Genomic DNA, 21,363 nt, shown 5'->3' with positions numbered 1-21,363 from the left:
TCTGCCTTTATTATTAGAAACGGCACTTGTAAACAGACGAGTCGAGCTTGCTAAAGCACCGACGAATCAAAGGTATGTGGCGTGTTTTTCGTACATTTGGTACAGTGTGTTTATACATTCTGTGTTTATTAGTTCACTGTGAATGCCTAAGTCGGGCTGAATATGATAAACAGAGACAAAGCGTGATAAAAGCGGAACAATCGAGGCGGTTCGGATCCACTTATGTATTGAACGAAGGAGAGAGGAAACTAAGCCAGATACTGGTTGAGGCAAAACAGAAAGAATACAGTTCTGCGAGAGTTAATGGAACCATATTCCCACCTTCAGTCAGCTTTTTCCAGACAAAGAAGGTCATCGAGAAGAGCAAGGTGTTTCAGATTATACAACGAATGCCTAAAGGTAGGCTTATTTAGTCATTTAAAGAATATATTAGAATCGCATTTTAGCAAATATGTCACGTCCCTGATTATTTTTTTTGTCAGTGTTAGCGATCGTAAATGTCTTTCTAAATGTTTTTTACCTTATGTACGACAGACACATTATATGTCAGCCATTAATTTATAACTAATTCTGTATGATTATGATGATGTAAAGCTGACACTGCATGATCAAGCCGGATCGTTTTCACAGATACGTTCTATTTTTATATCACTCTGAAAGTGTGTTTAACACAATAATTCATAAATATATCCCTAGGTATAATTATATAAGAGGTTCAGAGATTTGCAACAATTCATCTGTTAAATCCCCACACCCAATGCTATATATATAAGCGTGGTGTATAATCAGAATATATATCGCACTCCAACATGTAGCAGTTAATTTGCATATGAGCATATATGTCCAACTTGATTGTGTATGTTGCATATACTATGTCTGTTTGTGAGATATTGGATACTGGATTAAATTTGAATAATAGTGCCTCGAGGTCAGGTTAAAGGTCAGGCTATTTGTTCATATTAATTCCACACATTGTGTTATGAGTCAAGCACCTTCTGTTTAACAGCCGTTTGCTGTGACATTAGATGTGTCCTTTGAAATGAGAGCACGCGTTGTATAGTTTGATGACGTATACACGGGGGTTCACGTGTCACGAGAAATTATTTATTCTAGTTAAATCCTACCTTCACCCCTGCTAGGGATGTAATTTGTCTTTCCATGACACGGAAACAAACTTTGCTATCCACGAATTCTGGTCGAACATGTCTATCATTCGGCATGGCTGGTCCCTTCTTTATCATTTTTATGAACACTATCTAGAACCCATTTTAGGTATCGAAGAAATGTGTAAATGTTTGAGAAAGGAATTGGGATTGGAAGGAGAGAAACTTTCTGGTTACAGGACTATTCTTTCAAATTAAGATATAAAGGGTCCAAGTCTATATATTCAACAACAACACCCACATCCCAAAAGTAAGCGGACAGGCACACACGAACAGACGGAGATAGATAGATAGATAGATAGATAGATAGACAGACAGACAAATAAATAGATAGATAGATAGATAGATAGATAGATAGATAGAGACACTTCCCACCTATCCCATAAATAGATCACATCACTGGTTCCGTAACCCCGAACACTGTGCATAGAATTGTTCATTCTTGTGTCAACTTGCAAATATAACCAAACAAGAAAGCCCACGCAAGTCTAGAAAATGTGTCAAATCAAGGTTTGCACAACCTCTGAAAATTACGAAAGTCTCAGGGCCCCTTTTCATTTCATTTTAGTTTCTTTCACTATGAACTTTTTTCAGTACAATATGTTCATTTCAGAGACTAGTTGTTAGTCTAGGCCTCCCACGCATATATATATATATGTCCCTGACAATGTTAATTTTAAAATACTCCTGTACCTTTAACCCACTATTTCCTGCACGACGTGCCGTGATGTCATGTCTCCAAACACACCGAGATTAGCCAGTCAGGTTACGTGGACAGCTAGCTGCATGGCTACCTCACACTGAATTCAACTCACCAAGGAGCAAGGTCCACATGGTGTCCCCTCGACAGCAGACATTTAAATCTAAACTGAAATTTTGTACATCGTTGTACATGAGTGGTCATCGTTGGCCCAGATACTTACTGTCACCATACTATTTAAACTACTTGAGAAGGGTATAATCTTCTGTGCAGTGACTGGAACATTATTCTTGTACTGACCCTTGAAAACAAAACATCCCACGACCCCAAGCATATGTACATTACTCTGGCATATCTAGACTAACTCAGTTTCTGAAATGAATGCTCTCTAATCAACAAGTACCACAGCAAGTCATAAAATCGTGTCATAACTAGACTTTCATAATTAGTTTTTAAAATTCACATATATCTGAAAGCGACCGGGGAAGCTGGGAGATGTCTGTGTGTGACAGTGTTTATGTGCCATGTAACTCGGCTGCGTTCGTTAATAGGCATTTTTTATACTCTGGTGTATTACTTCCTCGTAGCCATTGTAACTAGGTCACGGTTCTGGACACTCGACTGACTGCCGTTATCGCTGTTGAATGTGATCTTTTTTCTTGGTGATATGAAGACTGCTGAAAAAATGTACACAAGGAAATTTTTCTCGGGTTTCGGATAGTTTCAATCCCGTTTGTTAGTTTTCATATACATGCCACGAATAGAGTGAGTAAGTGAATTGTGTTTTACGCTCAATGTCACGGCGGGGACACCAGAAATGGGCTTTACAAGGTGTACCCATGTGGGGAATCGAACCCGGGCCTTCAGCATAAGCATACGCTTTAACCACTAGGCTACTCCACAACCCCCGGCGACATGAAACATATATGTTCAGTCTGTCGTCACGTTTGTTTTGTAAGCATGAAAAAGGTTTGACCTCCATCACATTAAAAAAGGGAGTCCGCGAAACATCCGTTTTCTTTGAAAAATTATATTTCGAAATATTGATAGAGCTGTAAATACGTGTTTGGAACCAATGTCTTATGGTATTGTCAAATTTACAAACTCGATCCGTTGTAGACATAAATATGGTACGTTTATTTATATATACTGAGAAACGAACGTAATCAATCAATAAATATCGTCGCTAAAGATGTTAATTGTGTCACTGATGGCAGAACTGAAACGAATCGATTGTGCAGCTCGAGTTGTAGACATCAGAACACGTCATGTTCGTCAACGATGTCGGTCATATCGCCACCCGTGGGATGTCAGGTCGTCATGTGACGATGGGAAATGGGTCACGAATCTTGTAAATGTGGATGTTAATTCGCAATTCTATAACTTACACCATGCAGCTGATTTCCGGCGTTGTTATTGATGGGTGGATTAAAACGGGAATATTGACTGGGTGAGGATTGTTTTACGTCGCATCGAGCATTATTCCGACCGTTTCTGGTGAGACCAGAATTGGGCTTCACCCCTTGTGTACATGCAGGAAAACGATCCCGAACCGACAAGGAAAGTGAGTATGAATTTACGCCGCCTTTAGCAACATCCCATCAATATCCCAGCAATATTACGGTTGGGGACATCAGAAATGGCCTTCACATATTGCACCCACGTGGGGAATCGAACCCGGGTCTCCGGTGTGACAAGCGAACTCTTTAACCACTTGGCTACTTCCCGCCTAGGCGTACATGTATTTGATATTTATTTTTGATCTGTAATATGAGAAACTATAAGGAAGACTCAAATTGACAAATTCATGACCTGAAATAGAACCCCTTAGTATGCCTCACTCCTTGCATCTATCCACCGGTACGCAAGCTGAGATATGACAATATTGTGTGTACGTATGTATAATCGCATTTATTGAGTATTTACAAAGCTTCAAGTGGGGTTGTAGCAATAGGCATTGAGTTTTCACAAAAACATTTGCGTACTTTGTTTACACCAGCTTACCTTGGGTATACCCTTATCAAATACATCACCATAGAAGAGTCTTTTTATCAAATATACAGATACCCAATTCTATATAATATCGAATCTGGACCAGACAATCCAGTGATCAACAGCTGAACTGTGATGGGATGAGATGTGTCAACCAGGTCAGCGAGCCTGACCAGTCGATTCCGTTAGATGCCCCTTACATCAAACATAGCTGCTGAGGACCAATACTAACTCACACATACACACGCACGTACGCACGTACTTACGTACTTACGTACGGCGTTGTGTAAGCAGTAATCTGAAACTGAACTGTAGACGTAATTTCACTTCCCCCACAGTAAAGGAGACTATATTACTTTTCTTTTAGGCTTCAATATATATAATTATATGAGGTAATGTTGAAATTGAGGAAGAAAGATATGATTGTGTACAAAGGTTTTCTTATTGTTTTCATGAGGAAGTATGTTTAATTAATTTCCTCAAATGTATCTGCACAGCTGTTGTCACACGACACCTATAACTCAGAAAGCGGAAAGTAGTCATGGTACTACAATTATCAACAATCTATGAAAATCCGGGTTAAATTTGATATTCAGCGACCCATGTTTGTTTACTCCTGCGGGGATGCGAGAAAAATTTGATCTTCCGCAAACCACGATCCCGAGTCACAAAGCGTTCGTAACATTACGACCAGTCGTAGTTTATCATCGGCTTACGAATGCCGTAGTGCTACGAACACCGTTTTTCAGCGACCCACGCTTGTCTATTCCCAGAATTGGGATCCAAATTAGAATCATTCTTCGGTAATCCGTGCGTTCTCCCCACGCGGAGAAGATCTGGGTTAGAATTAATGTTTGTCGAAAGAGGCAACTAAGCGGATCTGAGATAATGCTTTGTGACACGTTTGATACATGAAATCATTTCGAAATATCATAGATCGATCTGATTTGATTACATGTATTTACAAACTGACGTCATGAAGCTAGAGCATTGCCGAGTGCAAAAAGAAAGAAAGAAAGAGAGAAACATAACTATTCACTAAATTACTATATAGATAATTAACTGAGAAGAAGAAAAAACTAATCAGTGATCTAATCAGTGATCTAATCAGTGATCAGTACTGAATAATACGAGGTCACAACAATGGCAAGGAATATTTAAATAATGAGTCCAGATACGTCATAAAATTAAACACATATGCTATATATTTAATATTCTTTTCGTTGGTGACGCTTTCAATTTCACGAATGTAAGAAATCTAGATTAATACGACACAACAATGGCAAGGAATATTTAACCAATGAGTCCAAATACGTCATAAAATTAAACACATATGCTGTATATTTAATATTCTTTTCGTTGGTGACACTTTCAATTTCACGAAGGTAAGATAAACTAGTTCCACCTGTCCGGGTATCCATGGCAACGCCACGCTATGACAGATGTCCATGATTACAGCTCAAACCCTGACGATAACGATCCGCTAGATATAGACAGAGGAACAGCTGTTCCAGATGCAGGTTACGTCGATCAATCCATAATTAGTTTACACATTTAATTACGCACTATTGTGTAATAGTATTCATAGAATAATACGCACCTATTAATTAATATATACGTAAATTCAGCTGAGAATAAATAATTAAAATCGAGAAAACATTCGTTCACGGATACCCGTTGCCATGGATACCCGGAAGGTGGAACTAGCTTATTTTATATACCTTCGTGAAATTGAAAGTGTCACCCACGAAAGGAATATTGAATATACAGCATATCTGTCACCCCAAAGTTGTTATTTGAATTACTTTCCAGTAATGTACTTACGTTTAGGGTTAGGTGAGTGGATATGCTTTTACGCCGCTTTTAGCAACGTTGCTGCAGTTTCACAGCTGGGGACACTAGGAACGGGGTACACACATTGTACCCACAAACTCGGACCTCTGGTGTGACGAGCGAACACTCTAACCAGTAGGATACCATACTGTTCCAAGGGTTACCTCACATCGGAGACAATGTATTATAGAGGTGTACAGGCGCTGGGTACAATAGAGCCATGCGTCTTCTGGTCTGTATCACTGTCCCTTCTGCCCAGCACTTTTTTACAAAGCTGAAGCACCAAAAGAAGCAAGGCTACATTTTTCAGATTCAGGATCTCTCATCTGTCTGGGGCTGCAAAAGGAATTATTTTTCTACCCAAACTTAGTATATTTAGAGACTTTGCTTCAGTCACGTGGTGTACAATTAACTGAAATACTGCATAGACAAACAATGAACAAACAAACCTAATATTAAATGCTAGTCAACAAGTGATCTTTGGAAATGTGAACATAATGTACAGAAAAAAACAAGGACCATTATTTGTTACTTCCTTATTTTAATTAATATATTACCGACAGCGATCTACAAACAAAGGGATTCTCTGAAATGAACATATTTTGCAGAAAAAGTGACTGTTATCACTGTAGAATATTTTAAAAAGAGCCAAGAGCCTTTATTCAAGCTTCTGACTCTGCAGTATCCGTGACTTGTCAGTTAATAAATACTTGCATTGGTGTATAAAATGTGTTTGTTTCTAGGTCTGTGCTACTGTCTGGCCCAAACCCCAGCCTGTTTGTCTGTTTTTTAATACGCCAACTGCAACTGATGCCCTGAACGACTTTTTAATTTTTCCCGAAATAATTACATCGTTGTCTGTTTGTGTTTCTCCACCAGGTGGCGCACTGCACACTCACGACTCGTCCATCACGAGTCTAGACTGGCTGATCAAGAATGTCACCTACCGAGCTAACTGTTACATGTGCTTTGACCAGAACAAACAGTTGCAGATGCACTTCTTCGGCACACCGCCCCAGACTGCAGGTAGGGCGGTTCCTGTCGTGATTGCGGATATGATTATATAAATATACTCGGAAAAGCATAGGTAATGGGTATATATACCCATTACCCATATATACCCATATATATATATATATATATATATATATATATATATATATATATATATATATATATATATATATATATATATATATATATATATATATATATATATATATATATACATCCACCATTACCTATACTACTTTTTCGAGTGTCGCTTCCCATATCTGGACAGCGGCATTCGGAATGTATTTCCTAACCACGTAACCTCGAAACGGGTTAACGAAGGTATTCCGAAGGAACTAGATGTTGTGCTCCATCTCCCGCTTCATAAATGAGTTTAGTTGACGCAGCTTGTAGCAATATTCCAGCAATACCACGGGGAGGAACACCAGAAACAGACTTCACACATTGTAGCCATGAGGGGAGTCGAACACGGGTCTTCGTCGTGACGAGCGAACGTTCTGATGATTGAGGTTCCCCTTCGCCCCTCTGTGATGAAACGGAGAAGACTTTTCATAGCTAGTGGGAAGACTGCCATCTGTTCTATTCTATAGATTAGACATTCCGTTGTTCTTTTGTTCATATTGGAGACTATTCAATCGGGAACTCTGTAAAAGAAAAAAACAGCAACAAAGCTTAGTCTGCATTAGAAGACACCAGTTTGAAATCCAGTGATCAGCAACATGAGCATCGACCCCTGTAAGTGGGATAAAATGACACGTGTCAGCCAAGTCCGGGAGCTTGACCACCCGAGCCAATCAGTCGCCTCTTACGACAAGCATGGGTTACTGAAGATCATATTTTAAACCTGATCTTCGCGGGTGAGATTAGGCAAGGGTATTGCCATTTCACTTGCGTAGATCGATGCTCATCCACCTGATCACTGGATCATCTGGTCCTGACTCGATTATTTGCTGACCACGGCTATATAGGCGAAAGATTCCCAAGTGCATCGTAAACAATAAACAACCGGCCAACCAATTATTGGTCTTTAAATACCTTCCTGAACTGACCTGTAATGATATGTCTTTAGATCTTTGATTAACTGTACTGAGAACAAAGATCTGAGTATGATGACACTGATTTCAGTAAACTTGAATGCCAAATATTGTATATTAAAGATTACTTGTATTTGTCTTCAGGCTGCAAGTGGCAAACTGTCAAGAGTGTGCGAGCTCGGTCGGGGAATGTCGATGTGTTTGATTCCTAGTAAGTAAAATATTGATTGAACGATCCCCATTGTTTTGACTTCAACCGCACAGTGTATGGGGAAGAGATCTGTCCTGTGGTAGGTCATGGCTGACAATGATGACAGTGGTATTTCCATTGCAAGATTTTATTTGCCGCTTACGTGATCTTGTCTCTCAGCATCGCGTGATACCCTTCCATTCGTGAATGGGGCGGTGGGGTAGCCGAGTGGTTAAAGCGTCCGCTCGCCACGCCAAAGACCTGGGTTCGATTCCCAACATGGTACAGTGTGGGAAGCCTATTTCTGGTGTCTTTCTGACATTGCTGGAATATTGCTAAAAGCGCCGTGAAACTAAACTCACTCGCTCACTGTCCAGGATACTGATTATCCCTCACTATTTTCAGTTTGCTGTCCAACATTAGCATCGTCGTTGACAACCCCCAAGACGTATACGTGACCGTGGACGACGTCTGGAAGAAGTTTAGCAGTTACTTCACCGTAGTGAATGGTCTGTTCCAGTACGAGCCTGTCTTCAGGGACTATCTGTTGGAGGCACTGACGCAGTTCAAGGACGATAATGTACAGTATCTAGAGATCAGGGCATTGCTTCCGCCGGTATGTTGACTCCAGCATCCTTAGAATTTGTCATCAGCAACACAGGCTTGGTCCAGTCTTGATTATTTTCAGACCGCCTCCATAAAACTGGAATGTTGCTGAGTGCTCCATAAAACTACACTCACTCACAATACTCTGCGTGGTTAGAAGAGATGTTCATTAACCCATGCTTGTCGTAAGAGGCGAGTTTAACGGGGTCGGATGGTCAGGGTGCCGTTGTCGATCTTAGCGCTAGGGTGACCATAACTCCCATACTTTAACACAGACTTAAGTGAGCCTTAGCGCTATGGTTGTTTTGTACAATGGCATCCAGGTGTCCTGACGTGGTTGACTCGTGTCATCCTATCCCAATTAAGAAGATACTTATGATGCTGATCACTGGATTGTGTGGTCCCGACTTGATTATTTACAGACTGCAGCCATTTAGCTGAAATAGTGTCGCGTTAAACAGCAATCAAAGAAAACAAGATTACTATTATATTCAAGGTTATGACGTAACACGCATCTGCTTACTTACAGCTGTATGACCTCAATGGTACTCAAAGTGGCCCCGAATACACGCTACAGGTGTATCGTGATGTCATCAAGCGGTTTGAGAAGGACAACCCCGATTTCATTGGATGCAAGCTGATTCAGAGCGCCATCAGGTATCTCAACAATTTGTAATGTGTGGTGACTGATTTGGTGACCAGTCTAGGCAAATATTTAAAGTTTGTCATTTATGATAAAATGAAGATTTGATTTTGACTTTTGTTTATGTTGTGGCTAAACGTAAATTGTATCAAATCCGGTACAGCTGATCCACACACAAATTGTTGTAATTGGGGAGCTTTTCACCGTGTCATCGATTGCATGAGTCAGTTCAGTGTTTGAGCAATATTCACACAATACCACTGCGGAGGACACCAGGAGTGCAGGAATGTGCTTCACACATTGTACTCATGGTAGACAGCGAACACAAGTCTTTCATCTTGACAAGCGAGCCCTTTAACCAGTTAACCACTAGGTTACTCCATAATCCTGTGGTTGGGGTTTTGCCATGTTTTTCTGTCAGTATGAGATCGTGGTTTTACGCTCGCGGGTTTCTGTGACATACACGACTCACGGTACAAATACTGTTTACATCAAAATTATTTTGCCATTTCCAGATACCAGGGGGCGATGGAGTAGCCTAGAGGTTAAAGCGTCTGATTGTCACGCCGAAGACCCGGGTTCGATTCCCCACATAGGTACAATGTGTAAAGTCCATTTCTGGTGTCCCTCGCCGTCATATAGCTGGAGTATTGCTAAAAGCGGCTTAAAACACATACTCACTCACTCCAGCTATCTGCGGGCTTCTCAGTCTCTAGTATACTTGTGGTTGTGTGTTCTACACACGGGTCGCCATGATAGTATGACTGACTGCGACGGAAAACAGTACTGACTCCTTCTATTCCAGGTTTTCACCGCCGAAGGATGTTATGGCGTCTCTGAAACAAGCCATCACCTTCATCCGGAAGTACCCTGACGTTTTCCGGGGTTTCGACCTTGTGGGCCAAGAGGGCCCGGGCAACACCCTGTACTACTACCTAGCAGATCTCCTCTACCCCTCGCAACAGTCGCCGCCCATCAATATACCGTACTTCTTTCACGCAGGAGAAACGGGTGAGTGTTAAGTTTGTACCTCATTTACTTTGAATTTGAGTTTTGTAATGCGTGTGCTGTGCTCAGCTGACTGTTCTCACATGGGTTTGTGTGAACGTGCGTGTGCGCGTGTACGTATGTTTTACCACATTCAATTCAAATTCCAGTGAACCATTCTTCTAATGCGCACGCTCCGCTTTAGTCAGCGGACTGTGCCGATATGGGTTTGTGAGTGTCCGAGACAGTGTGGATAGATGATTGGTTCAGGGTATGTTTCAAACCAGCCAATCAACGACGACGCTTCGAAAGCCAAGCAGTGGAAGAATAAATATACACTCTGTAATTGCTGCTTTTCCAATTCACAATCAGTTTAAGAAGCCAAGTCTGCATACTTCGTAACTTCGCTATGAAGCTAGAATGTATCCTGGCTGTGGGTTAATTAATTAACATCAAAATCGAAATGTTGTATGTTGTTTTTCTTCTGTTTTAAAAAGCCGAATCTGTTAGATTACAGCACGTTCTATTTATCAGTGAATCGATGAAATATCATGAATGAACGTAGTAGTGTGAAAGTAGTTTCGTCATCCAGTGAAAATGGAAAAAGTTACGATTGGCCAATCAACGCCGAGAATCACTAAATTGCACACTGTGCAAATATCAAAAAGATATTGCACGGGATGTCCTCGCCCGTATGGGTAATAATTAGAGAATAACCCACGAAGTACGAGTGATTACGGGAAATATGTCCCTCGTAAAAGTAATGTTCGCTTGTCATTATGAAGAACGTGTTCAATAGCCCATATGGGTACAGTGTGTGAAGCCCATTTCCGCTGTCCCCGCCGTGATATTGCTTAAAGCGGCGTAACACCATACCCACTAATTTGTCATAAAAAGATCTGAATAGGTAGCGTAGTCTAATGTCAGCTGTATTTATATCTCCTTAGTCAAGTACTTTATTCGGCGTATTGTGCCGACAAGTCATGGTATATATATCAAAACTAGATTTGGCGTATTGTGCTGACAAGTCATGGTATATATCAAAACTAGATTTTGCCAACATTATTTAATTTAATATTTACCGCACCAGATTGGGAGGGTAGCCAGGTTGATCTAAATCTGGTGGACGCCGTCCTGCTCAACACGAGCCGCATCGGCCATGGCTTTTCTATCTACAAACACCCGGAAGTGATGCAGATGATAAAACAGAAAGATATAGCTATTGAGGTCAACCCGATATCAAACCAGGTGAGGTCATTTTCTGAATATATCGAATATAATAATTCCACAAATACTTCCACCCGGACAGTTATATCATTGATTGAAATTAAGAAAATTGGTGGTCTGGTGGAGAGCAGAGGGTCAGTGATTCGATTCCCGGTCGTACCTTACCAAACACGATATTTGTTGTTGCCCTGGCTGGTGACTGGCATTAAAGGGACAAAACTACGACAGGCTAGAGCAGAGACAGCATACTGATTCTGAGTGGAGTAACGATGATTAAACTGAAGTATTTAAATGTTACCAGTAGGCTAACGCTAGCGTTAATTGTAAACCAATAGTGACTGTTTCCTGCAATCTTATTGGTCAGCTACTCTTGTCCAGTGTTCGAAAATAATGGCCGCACATTAATACACTGGCACTGATACGGTACTGCTTGTATTGCATGAATTTGCACAATGGAAGACAATTCCAACCTCAATTTCTTTCTCGGGGATTTTGATAGAATGTTCGAAGAGGACAAATTCTTTGAAGGATTATTCAAAGATGATGGGGAGTACAACCCAATGGCACTTAGTCATGTGTGATCGGACAATAGTAAAGTGATTGAAGAGCCATAAAATAACATCCTTCAATGATTTTTAGTCACAAATGAACTGCTCTGCAAATCTCAAGCATTCGTGTATTTAATTCGGTACAATAAAAGTTTAAAGATTATTATTCAGCCAAAGAATAAGTTAATAATACTTCTTTTAGGATACTGATCTTCGAAAAGACACCAATCCCCACTATGCGGACATTTCCTTTTAAAACTGATTGCCCAGCTCCTTCGGAAGCGAGCGTACGCTAAATAGCATTCGGAACCTTTCGGGTACGAACCTTTTCGAGATAAAAAGTTCAACAGTTATGTGCGAATGTGTACTTTCGTGGTTTGATAAGCTGCGCCCTGATTGGTCAATCTCAAAGGTTACCTGACGCGACCTCGCATAAGGTTTTGTTAGACTCAGTAGTGGAGTGTAACGAAAAGTACTGAGGATAAGTTTACTTAGACTGACGCTTACCCAGCTCCCTCTTGGGTAAGAGTTTCGTCCGTACCCATATAATTACAAACTGACATGCATACCTCACCCTAAGGTGATATATTCAATAAACTAGAACAGGTATAAAACAAGCAATGAACTTATTGCAGTGTTGTGATATTACACCGGGAAGGGACTCCCCCAGGAGGAAATTTTCTATGTGAAAAGAGTAGGGTACGGGTGGAACTCTTTCCTCTGGGTGAACTGTTACCTTAACGTTTTGTAAAGAAACCAGAGGGAAGTTACGTGCTAGTTATCTCCCTTTCGCTAGAGACTGTCACACGGCTTCTAAACATAAATAGCAAATGAATAAAAGCAAAACTAGCTATTATCTTTCAAAAATAGCTTTCTTATCTAACATTGAATGATAATTTAATGATATATTAAAATAGCAACAAATAAATACTAGTCGGTAATCATGAAAAGGTACTAATGCGGTTTAGGAAATCCCACTGACACAAGTCGAAGCATATCAAAACAGTTTAACATGTTGATATCGTACGTTTTGTGTCCGGTTTCATCCTTCAAATCGTACAAAATCTCAATGAATCCCAATACATGAATCGTTCTTTCAAATCCAGTCGTCGATATCCACAATTCTGTTCGACACACCTCGCGGTGTGATGGCAAAAATTCACTGTCACAAAAGATGAAAAACATTTCAAGAACGCCAGGTTGCACACTCGTACACATGTCACTGACTTCGCGTAACATCCGTCACCCTGCTAACCCATGCTGGAAGTTTAGGTTAAAACCATACTGCACCGAATCCTGCCGTCTGCAGAAGTCTTAAACGGCCGTTTGGCAGGTGTCTGACGCCAGTGCGTCGTGTCGTTGCCACTGTTTGATCATCTAGACCCTCTTCGCTTTTGCAAAGTTCTTTAATTGTGTCCAAGGTGGGGTTGTTTCAGGACATAATCATTTCCACCATAAATGTCAGCTTCGTTGATCAACCGCTTCCCTTAACTAAAATGGTATTCTTTCATTGTCATTGTAATTCCAGTGGTATTGCGGTAATTGTGATTACCATGAAGATAATTATGTAATATCATGTTATTCATCAAGACTAATTTAGAAAAATTACCGAACACATTTTGTTTTGTGTATTGCATTGACAGTTATTCATTTCGAACATGACGTAACCGATCTTCCCTATTAGATAACAGCGTAACCCTTCTTATGTCGGTTCTCGTATCTGGGGCTTCAGCGAAATAGACAGCGAGAGGCTAGCCGGCATTGAGACCCACGATCGCGCTACATTCCTTGAAAAAAATCTGCTCCCTACAAATTGGTGTAGAATATCATTAAATAGCTTGGTTTACTAATATCCGGTATGGCCGGCTTGACGAGCGAACACTTTATCCATCAGACTACCCCTCAACTGTTAAAGGAGCTTCTATTGCCTTGTCCCTTCATATATGTAATTAAACATAAATAAGCAATATTAAATCGTAAAGAGCACCAGCGAGTAGGGAGATTCAGTATGACCGTGAGGAAATGTGGATACGACAATTTACAGTTCGATTTATCTGTTAGTTCGTTATAAGCGAGTTCGTTCAACGTAGTTCACTTTTAGTTCAACTGTAGTCAAATGCGCATAGGCCATCATCGGTGATATCACTTTCAGATATCTGTTTGGTCTCGAAATTAATAATGCTCCCTTTCCAACAAATTCCATGAAAGTAAAAAAAAAATTGGGTAAGTCTACATTTCCTTGATTTGGAGGTTCTCGGCAAAAGGACAGATTCTCCGCGCTCCTGTATGTTCAAAGACATGTAAAGATTTGGAAGTCTGGGTCCCGATCCACAAATAATATATAATTATATAATATATAAATAACGTTGCGACTTGCAAGTAAACAGTTTACGAACGTCGTAGCGCTGCGAATGGATGAGGAGGCTGATTGTTAACGAAAATATCCTTTCATGGTCGAAAGGCGGTAGTTTTTCGCCGGTTCGAATCCTCATGAGAGTAAAATATGTAAAGCCTAATTGTAGTGGTGTTTTTGCAGGAGTGTTGCTAAAAGCTGCTACTGCCTTATTCCCTGATTCACACATGATCACAATGGTTAATGCATGTTGCAGGTCCTAAAACTTGTGGATGACTTGCGCAATCATGGGGCGGTAACTCTATTCGCCGACGGCTTCCCGCTAGTTGTGAGCAGTGACGATCCTGCCGCCTGGGGCGCTCTACCTCTGTCACATGACTTCTACATGACGTACATGGCTTTGGTGGGAGAAGACGATGGGCTTGAGGTTTTAAAACAGCTTGCTATGAACTCTATACAGTAAGTATTCACGCAGCCCGTAGCATTGTCAGAGGTAAGTGAGTGGTGTGTTGAGAAAATATTTGCAAATCGGGAGTAACCTCCCCTTTCGTGACGGACGGGCGAAACGGACTGTAAGGATTTTCTCTGCTGCACAGATTGAAGTCGTAGCTCTCCTCCTCTATCACGTCTGTGAAGGTTCTTTGTGAGCGCTTTTTGTAGCACAGGTTGCCGGTGCGTCAAATTCGCAGAAGCCTTGGCTGGTCACACCTTGGATAAATCAGCATTGTTGGAAAACTCACATCTAGACTATTTGTCGTTTAACGTGGCAGTTAACCACATGCCTCTAAAATTACGACTCACACAACCAAGTCTTGATCAGATAAACCAGTGACTGATATTAGGAACAACGATCATAGACGTCAACGGTGTTCAAACGTCATGAATCAAGTCATCTTGTTTGACAATCAGATCCCAAAAGTGGGTCTGCATAAATTGTCGGAGATCAGGATACCGTTGTGCAAAACAAGCATAGCGCTACTGCAGTCGTGAGTCTAGGTATAGGAGTGACGGTATATAATATGCCGGTAGAATATTGTAGTGGAATGTTTATATACTGTATTGCAAGGTATTGCATTGTGATACTTTGGTATTGCGTGTGTTGATGTTGAGTTGCTTCTAAATATCCGATCTATTGAGCTAACTGTTGATTCTATTGATTATTTCCTGTCAATAGCATTGACGCTGACCAGGGTGATGCATGTTTTTTGCCGTATCCCAGTTCTGTAATCAATGCTTGTGATCACTATGATATTCTGGTCCACGATGATTAAAAGAGCTCCGTCATGTAGGTATAAAGTTGAGTCCATTCCTAACCAACAAGTCAGCCACAAGATAAACCAAGAAAAAATGATAATTGATGACGACGATGGTGATTTCGACAACGACATCAATGTTGTTGACGATGATGATGATGGATTTTGGACAGTGGTAGTACAGGTGGTAATATGTTGTTTGCAGGTACAGTGCAATGACCAAAGACGAGAAGCTTGCCGCCATTGCCAAATGGGAGAACGCGTGGAACCACTTTATCCTGGAGATATTAAAATCCTTATAAACCCTGGATACATTATGAGTCGTCCACTCCCCCCTCCACACACACACACCTCCCCCCGTCCCCAACTTATATCAGTGGTAGTCAATATAAAAATATTTGTGAGAGGTGAAATAGTCATCTACCCTCTCTGCCAACCTGCTCTACCATGTCTCCCAAGATATATTGATATTCATCGATATCTTACCTAAGGTTTCACATTTTGTAAGTATGTCTTATCTCCTCTTTAAGCGGCACACCAAATAACACGGGGAGGAAGCCCACTGAGAATGGGGGTTGATTTATATTCAACAATATATTCAATTTCAATTTTGCAAAATATTTATTTTATACATAGGTTTACAGATGTTTGTACTGCTCACTGTCTGCTTTTGATTGGCTGTAAATATTTATTCCGATTTTATGAAATGCGTATATTTATTATTGTAAATATGAATGTGCTCATGCTTGTGATTATATGGAAACCTGTGATGTATGTTGCTCTATTGGGACCAGTGATATATACAGCTTATATCGGACCAGTGCTATTAGAGGTCGTAGGGGACCATCCCTTCAACAAGTATACTAGTGTTGCTTCTTGAAAAGAGACGTGGCCGTATACATGAACACACACGGTGAAACGCTACAACCTATGCGGTAAAACGCTACAACCTATGCGGTTAAACGCTACAACTTACGCTACGACGTTTCCGCTGTCACCAATATTGACCTTGATGACAAAACACTGCTAATGTGTTACTGTGACTGCGAAGCCAAAAATAGCTTGATTAATATATTACTTGGTTTGTTGTTTATCACACACTCTAATGCTGCTGTTACTACTACTACTACTACTACTACTACTACTACTACTACTACTACTACTACTACTACTACTACTACTACTACTACTACTACTACTACTACTACTACCACTACCACTACCACTACTACTACTACTACTACTACTACTGATGCAATTGCAAAATTTGACCTGGATCTTACGAAAAATAGATTTGTGAAAATTGTTTATGCTACACTAAATTAACATGAGAAATTAACATTGAAATATCTGTTAGGGACGGTGGGGTAGCTGCTGCTGCTGCTGCTGCTGCTGTTACTACTACTACTACATGCATTCCTAACCCGTGAAGATCCTGGTTAGACGTGACAGCTGACTAACGATATTGAATGGCAAGCTTCGTTGACTTGGCTGATACATTTCATTGTATCCCACTTGTGTAGGTCGATGCCCATGCTGTTGATCACTGCTACCACGATTTGTCGGAACAATGGATAGCCCAGTGGTTACTGCGTTCGCTCTGAAAAGAAACCGCAGTCTTAAGGGCAGTATCATTGGAGGAAGGGCAACGCAGTTGGGGAAAATAGAGTAGTTTAGGGACAGTGAGACAGACTAGACCGACATGTGCCCTATTAGTAGTTCATGCGTGATGTGTTTGTTTGTAAGCATGTATGAATTGAATCCCAAGTACAGTAAAACCCCGTCATTCCCGATAAAGTCGTTTCCAATAAATCGTCAGATTAACAAAAGTTCAGACAGACATATCCGTTTCAGTGAGCACTGTTCATTGTACATGTACAAACGCCTCTGATAGTACTTCCACGAGAAGCTTCTGTCCGGATTAACGAGGTTCTGTTTAACTAAGTGTCCTTATCTTCTGAGTTAGTTGAAAATGAAGTATGAATTTGCAGTATTTCTGTTGTCAGTCTGTGTGTTGCTTCTGTGCATACACCATGCCATGTGTTAATGGGCATTGATATACTAAAGGGGTGTTGTCGATTCGGGTACCAGGCACCTTTCTGTATCCAGAATGAACCGTACACACCAAATCAATATACAGAAACATATATTCCAGTTCAACTGATTGCGACTGGTATTGTGCATTGTGAAATAGTTGTCTGTCACCGAGTTCTGTTTATGGCAACAGCCGTTACACGAAGTACCAAACAAATCCCCCTTTTTTGGACTTCCAGCGGGTAACTCGCTAGTGAGCTGGGTATATTGATTGGCTCAAGCAATCAGAAACCGACATTTATGTGTGAGGTTAGATTAAATATATGTACGTATAGTACCCGTGCAAACAACGCCCCTTCAGCTTAAGTTCAATGGGTCACTCGCGTTTCTAGCGGTCATCGAAAATATGGTTGTCATGGTGTACGCTAATGCTGTCATGGAGCATCGTTATACATATCTTTGTTTGTTGTTGTTTATTTTATTTGTTTTTAATGTTATTGCTACTGATATCCCGTTATTACACCCATCTAGTCTCTGAAGTGCAAATATTTTACAGTAAAATGGTCCCTAAAGTATAATAAAATTAAATGAAAACGAGCCAAGAGACTTTACCATTTTCAGAAACTGTGGTAATCTCAACTTGCCTCATATTCTAGACTTGCGTTGACCATCTTGGGTATATTTGTTTCAGGATCTGTGTGCTGATAGTTGATCTTATTTTACTGAGCCTCAGCTTATCGAAACAGTATCTATCTGATCCTGTCAGCATTAATTATGTGTTGTAAATGTATTTGATCATTATTTTGACTTTTATTCACCGTTATATTTGGTAGGTATGAATGGGATCGTTTGTATAGGAAATGATTTGTTATAAGGTCTCTGTTGTGGCTAGTTGTGATTGTGAAGTACAGAGTGCGGCCATAAACCATATGGGACGATTGAGATATTGCCATTTGCTTTCATGGAGGCAGAACGGTAACCCAGCTTGCACACGAGAAGGGAGATAACTCTCGTCAACATTGGTACTGAATACCACAACAGGAGTAGGGCGACCTCAGTAAACAGATGCTTAGTTTCTTGATTTTCTGACCCTCAATAGGTGCCTCATTACAGGTTTTTGAAAAGAGACAAATAGCAAATCGATATTTTTACATGATTAACGAAGAAATCTACTTCTATGTGTTTCATTAGCTTTTTGTCTCTGACCATCTTGTGATTTCCATAATCCTTCTATAATCCACTTGTCTTTCATGATTTCAACAGGATGCCAATGTGATTATGAAATAAATGGATTTGTTTCAATGCTTCTTGTCCTTCATCGTTGACTGATCTGGAAACATACGTCACTACCTGTCATCATAGCCAATGAGTGAGTGAGTGAGTGAGTGACGCTTTGACGTCACCTTATTTTCCAACGTTGTGTTATAATGATGCGTTATATGCATCACCTACATGGAAACCCGGCTTTGCGATCGATCGTCCTAGTGCTACCATCACTTTGTGGAAATCAGCTCTCTGGAACGTTTTTTCTATATAGCTGATAAGACAAATTTCTTGTCTCTGAAATGAACATACTTTACAGAAGAAAAGGTTTCTATATGATATCCATAAACATTTAAATAAAGCAGCCCAGACACTTTCTTCATTTCTTTCAGTATCGTAGATTGATGTTCATGCTTACAATCTATGGATTGTTCTTGGCCGACGTGGGTATTTATAAACAGGCACCATTCAACTGGAACATGAAGTAATCGGGATGTATCAGACCTGACTATGGGATGTGTCAGACCTCCTGGCTATGGCATTTGTCAGACTTCCTGGCCATGGGATGTGCCAGACCTCCTGGCTATGGGATGTGGCAGACCTATTGGCTATAACATGTGGCAGACCTGGCTATGGGATGTGGCAGACCTCCTGACTGTGGGAAGTGCCAGACCTCCTGGCTATGGGATGAGGCAGACCTGGTTATGGGATGAGGCAGACCTTCTGGCCATGGGAAGTGCCTTGCATTCAGCTTTTATCTCTACCTTGGTACAGGAGTAATCAATATACCCGATACATTAGTTAACTTGCAGTCTCCCATGTAAAAATAATGCTTTAAGTAACTTAGTGGATATCCGTGGAGCACAAGCTAACCCACTTGGCATACACTTGAATTGGTAAAAGTACCTAGTCCATCTGACCCTTAAATATTTTCTGTGATCTTCATGTACACTCACTGAATAATAAGCATGTGTCAGGTCAACTGATGTCATGTACATATTCTTTTTCAGCAAATACTATGTTGTTTGTAAGTTTTCCAGTTTAAAATGATGGTACTCTATAAACTGGTTCAAATGATCAGGTGAATATGCGAGGTAGAACAGGTCTTCAGCAACCCATGCTTTCCACAAATACTTGTTGTAAGAGGCGACTAACGGGATCGGGTGGTCAGCCATGCTGACTTGGTTGACACACGTCATCGGTAACCCATTGCACAGAATGATGCTCATGCCGTTGATCACTGGACCGTCTGGTCCAGACTCGATTATCTACAGACCGCCAACATATAGTTGGAATAAAGTCACTCACTCGCTCACTCACTCTCGCTCTCTCTCACTCAAATGCATCAAGTTCAAAATCAATCTATTTGTTATTTGTCTTCCTTCTAATGAATATATTTGAACTGAATTGTCAGTCATCTATTGTTTATAAAGCTTCCATCTCTCTGTGAACAATTTCTTTTTCTTCATTATTGAAATCTATCTGTTTCTGTTCTCTCAACTGTTTTGGAGTTTTCATCATATATTTTCAGTCCTGAAACAATGTCTAAAATATGCCTGCCATGGGTCAACTTCTTCCACACCGATAAACGCGAAGTTATAGAATTTGAGGAATGACTCTGACCTAGCTGAGCTGAATCCTCACTCTCACTCTTTGGGGTCAATACTGCTTGTTCTTCTCCCAGTCCTTTAGCTGCCCCAAACCTCTGTTGTTTTAGGGGTCCCTTGCTAATAAATATCCAGGTGGACATCCACGACCCCGACCGCGACCTCGACCTCGACCTCGACCTCTGGCAAACTGATTGTCATAAGGCACCTAACGAGCAGTCTGCTGCTACACACGACCTCTGACTCTGCTACCAAACTGACCTCTGACATTGCTACCAAACTGACTGTTATAAGCCACGTAACGAGCAGTCTTGTGCTACCCACGGTCTCTGCTGATTGAGTTCCCATGACGACTGGCCATATTCATGTCTTTCAGGCTTTTAGCAACATCATCACCAAATAGATAGTCATATGAAGTGGGTGCACTTGGAGAGCATAATGGCCGATACTGGAAATTCAGATGTGGTCGTATGAGTTCTTTTCGTCTCTCGTCGATTTAAAAGTTGGAATATGAGGCCATAGTCAATGCATCTGATACCCTGTTAACCATTTTTTGAGTTGACGAGAGAAATCAAACATAATTAAAACACAGTTTTTCATGACACATAATATGCATTGCTTATTATGAAACAAACAAATAAATAAAATTATAAGCCTACATTCGCAAATCAAAGGTGCAATATTTTGTACTTGGGTCTACTACGCTCGGAACGAAGGACCCGTGATACAGAACCCAGTCAGAGCCGTTGGGTATGCACTCAAGTTTAACGAAATCTTTTCATTGGCAGACATATAGGTGTCAGTAAACCAGACAATGACCTTTCTCTGTGACAGAGGCTGCTTACCGTTATCAACAAGTTATTTTTATCTAACGAGTAGATTATTTACTTGTTTGTGTACACAACCAAGATGAGAC

The 21,363-nt window shown here is 40.7% G+C and overlaps 1 protein-coding gene across 1 annotated transcript; it reads left to right on the top strand.

Annotated features, from left to right (window-relative positions):
- Positions 1-9: 9 nt before the first annotated feature.
- On the top strand, positions 10-18,879 carry LOC137261245 (adenosine deaminase AGSA-like). The gene is made up of 9 exons (XM_067798960.1): positions 10-399; positions 6,568-6,714; positions 7,881-7,947; positions 8,332-8,542; positions 9,062-9,189; positions 9,981-10,186; positions 11,253-11,410; positions 14,547-14,749; positions 15,749-18,879. The coding sequence occupies exons 1-9, from the start codon at positions 75-77 to the stop codon at positions 15,843-15,845; spliced, it is 1,542 nt and encodes a 513-aa protein (XP_067655061.1). The 5' UTR covers positions 10-74; the 3' UTR covers positions 15,846-18,879.
- Positions 18,880-21,363: the final 2,484 nt, after the last annotated feature.

The sequence above is a fragment of the Haliotis asinina genome, chromosome 14 (assembly GCF_037392515.1).
Source record: "Haliotis asinina isolate JCU_RB_2024 chromosome 14, JCU_Hal_asi_v2, whole genome shotgun sequence".
NCBI classification, from domain to species: domain Eukaryota; kingdom Metazoa; phylum Mollusca; class Gastropoda; order Lepetellida; family Haliotidae; genus Haliotis; species Haliotis asinina.
Note: the sequence above shows the minus strand (reverse complement) of the source record. Positions and strands in the feature narration are given on the sequence as shown.